This window comes from Protobothrops mucrosquamatus, unplaced genomic scaffold (assembly GCF_001527695.2).
Source record: "Protobothrops mucrosquamatus isolate PMUCROS unplaced genomic scaffold, P.Mucros_1.0 scaffold6616, whole genome shotgun sequence".
In the NCBI taxonomy this organism is placed as follows: domain Eukaryota; kingdom Metazoa; phylum Chordata; class Lepidosauria; order Squamata; family Viperidae; genus Protobothrops; species Protobothrops mucrosquamatus.
The window spans coordinates 23875-25884 of NW_015392438.1; the positions used below are offsets into that span (position 1 = coordinate 23875).

A 2010-nucleotide genomic window follows, 5' to 3' on the forward strand; every position below is an offset into this window, starting at 1 on the left:
GGCAGCACTAAAATACACTATATAATTTGTCATTTACCTTTTCATGGGCTTCTTCCTTCAAAAATATTCTAGTTTCTAAGACATACATACAAAACTACTTCCAGGACCTTTCTCCATCCCTTTAATATACATTTAAGCAGATTAAGATGTCCTAATCCAGAGCTATCTTTGTAGTTAATTTCAAATCTTCAAAGGAAGTTATGTAGGAATGAGAACATCAACGGCCACAATGGCAGGTACAAGAATAGGAAAATGAACAAACTCATAAAAATTAATATAGAATTAAGAAGCTAGTCAAATTACCTGACTGAATGAAGTGTAAGCAAAGAACTTCCAGGGGATAACTCATGTTAGGATAGACAATCATCATTTCTTTACAGGCCTTCTTCATTCTAGAAGACTCATGAGGAAACTTTTAATAGAAATAGAAAAACAATTAGCAAAATAGGTAAGGGGTCAACATGCACTTTTAGATTTCAGTTTAGATTTAGATTTCTTACTTTTGATAAACTCTGAAGGAATTCTCTGTAAAGCTTTTTGTGCTCTTCACCTGGAACTGGTTCTGAAGAATTGATTGCCTCTTCAAACGCATTAAGGAACTGAAAAAAACAATGTAAACATTCTAAGATGAAATAACAAAGCAAAAAACTAGCAAACTTTTAACTTATGGTGGCATAGTGACACTAATATTCAGCGCTTATGAGTTTTACTTGGGCTTAATGTATTATGCAAGGCCACCCATTATTAATTTTCATTTATTTTCTACTATGGTGTATTCAAAATTCTAACTTACTGTTATGTACGCCTATCATCTGAAAATCATTTAATCCTATTCCAACAATAGTTAGGAAATAAAAATTAAAGCCAATATTTATCAGTAGTTGGATTATTATTTCTGATCTTTTTTTTAGTATAAAGGTATCAATGGGTGGCTAGATCTTTAAGGAGAAAGAAATGAAAAAGTTGGCAGTTATTTCCTTGCCAATCACTTCTTTCCTCAAAATAATCCACTCCCACCTCAATATCCATAGGGGGAAAAGCTTTAAAAAAAGCAAGCAGAGAAATAGTTAGGACACATTTTATTTCAAGCCATCATATTTCAGCTTTCCTTTACGAATTTCTTTAGGCAAACAGTGCTTTTCTCTGTTCATCCTTAACCAGATTTAGCCAACATTGTCAATGACAAAATAGGAGTTGCAATGCAACAATATTTTGAGGGCCACATGTTGCTACCCCTCCTTCATTTATTTTTCAGACTACCCATCTCACTCACAGAGCAATTCTTTTAAGAAAGCTTTAAAGAAAATTGTCAGGAATCAGAAGTATATTTTTTACTTTATTGATATTTTTTTAATCTTTTTATCATTAAAAACAATTACAAAGTGGGGTATAATGATTAACTATTAAACCAACTGTTAATGCATTAATGATTAAAATATTAATAAATTCAGCAAAACATGTCAAAAAAAATAAAAATAAAATATCTTTTTTACAAGCAAGATCAACAGACAAGTAGCTCAGTTTAGACCAGGGGTGTCAAACTGCCGGCCTGCGGGCCGGACGTGTCACGTAGAAGCCACGCCCACCCCATTGCTGGCAATGGCAAAACCGGCCCGATACGTTGCGCAACGTCATGTGACGTCGCAAGTTTGACATGCCTGGTTTAGACAATTTGACAGTGGGTAAAGGAAGCTGACACACCAGCAAGTTCCTCATCTACAAATTGGAGGTTTTCCTTCCAATTGGCCAAGATATGTGTCACAGTTTTACACAGATTAAACAATCATCAGAATTCACCTGTTTCAAGTAGGCCCCCTGCTAACATCTGAGGACACAGAGACGTGTACATATTTGTATGTATACATTCATTTATCATTAGACCCTGGTTCAAACAAGAAAACTAACAGATCTCAAACCGATTCTTCTGCTTTGCAGGCAGCAGTCTTTTTACAGAAGAGCTAGTCAGAGGATTTACTAGTAAGTCAGAATTCAGAACTATACTTATTTACA

The 2010-nt window shown here is 34.5% G+C and overlaps 1 protein-coding gene across 1 annotated transcript in view; it reads right to left on the bottom strand.

The window, feature by feature from the left end:
* Positions 1-117, bottom strand: part of LOC107300301 (tetratricopeptide repeat protein 37-like) — a gene marked incomplete at its 3' end in the record, with an annotated part of 23985 nt that extends 23868 nt beyond the window's left edge. The window contains exon 1 of the mRNA XM_015829637.1: positions 91-117. Within this exon, the coding sequence (XP_015685123.1) occupies positions 91-117 (27 nt within the window). The remainder of the gene's footprint in view (positions 1-90) is intronic.
* Positions 118-2010: the final 1893 nt, after the last annotated feature.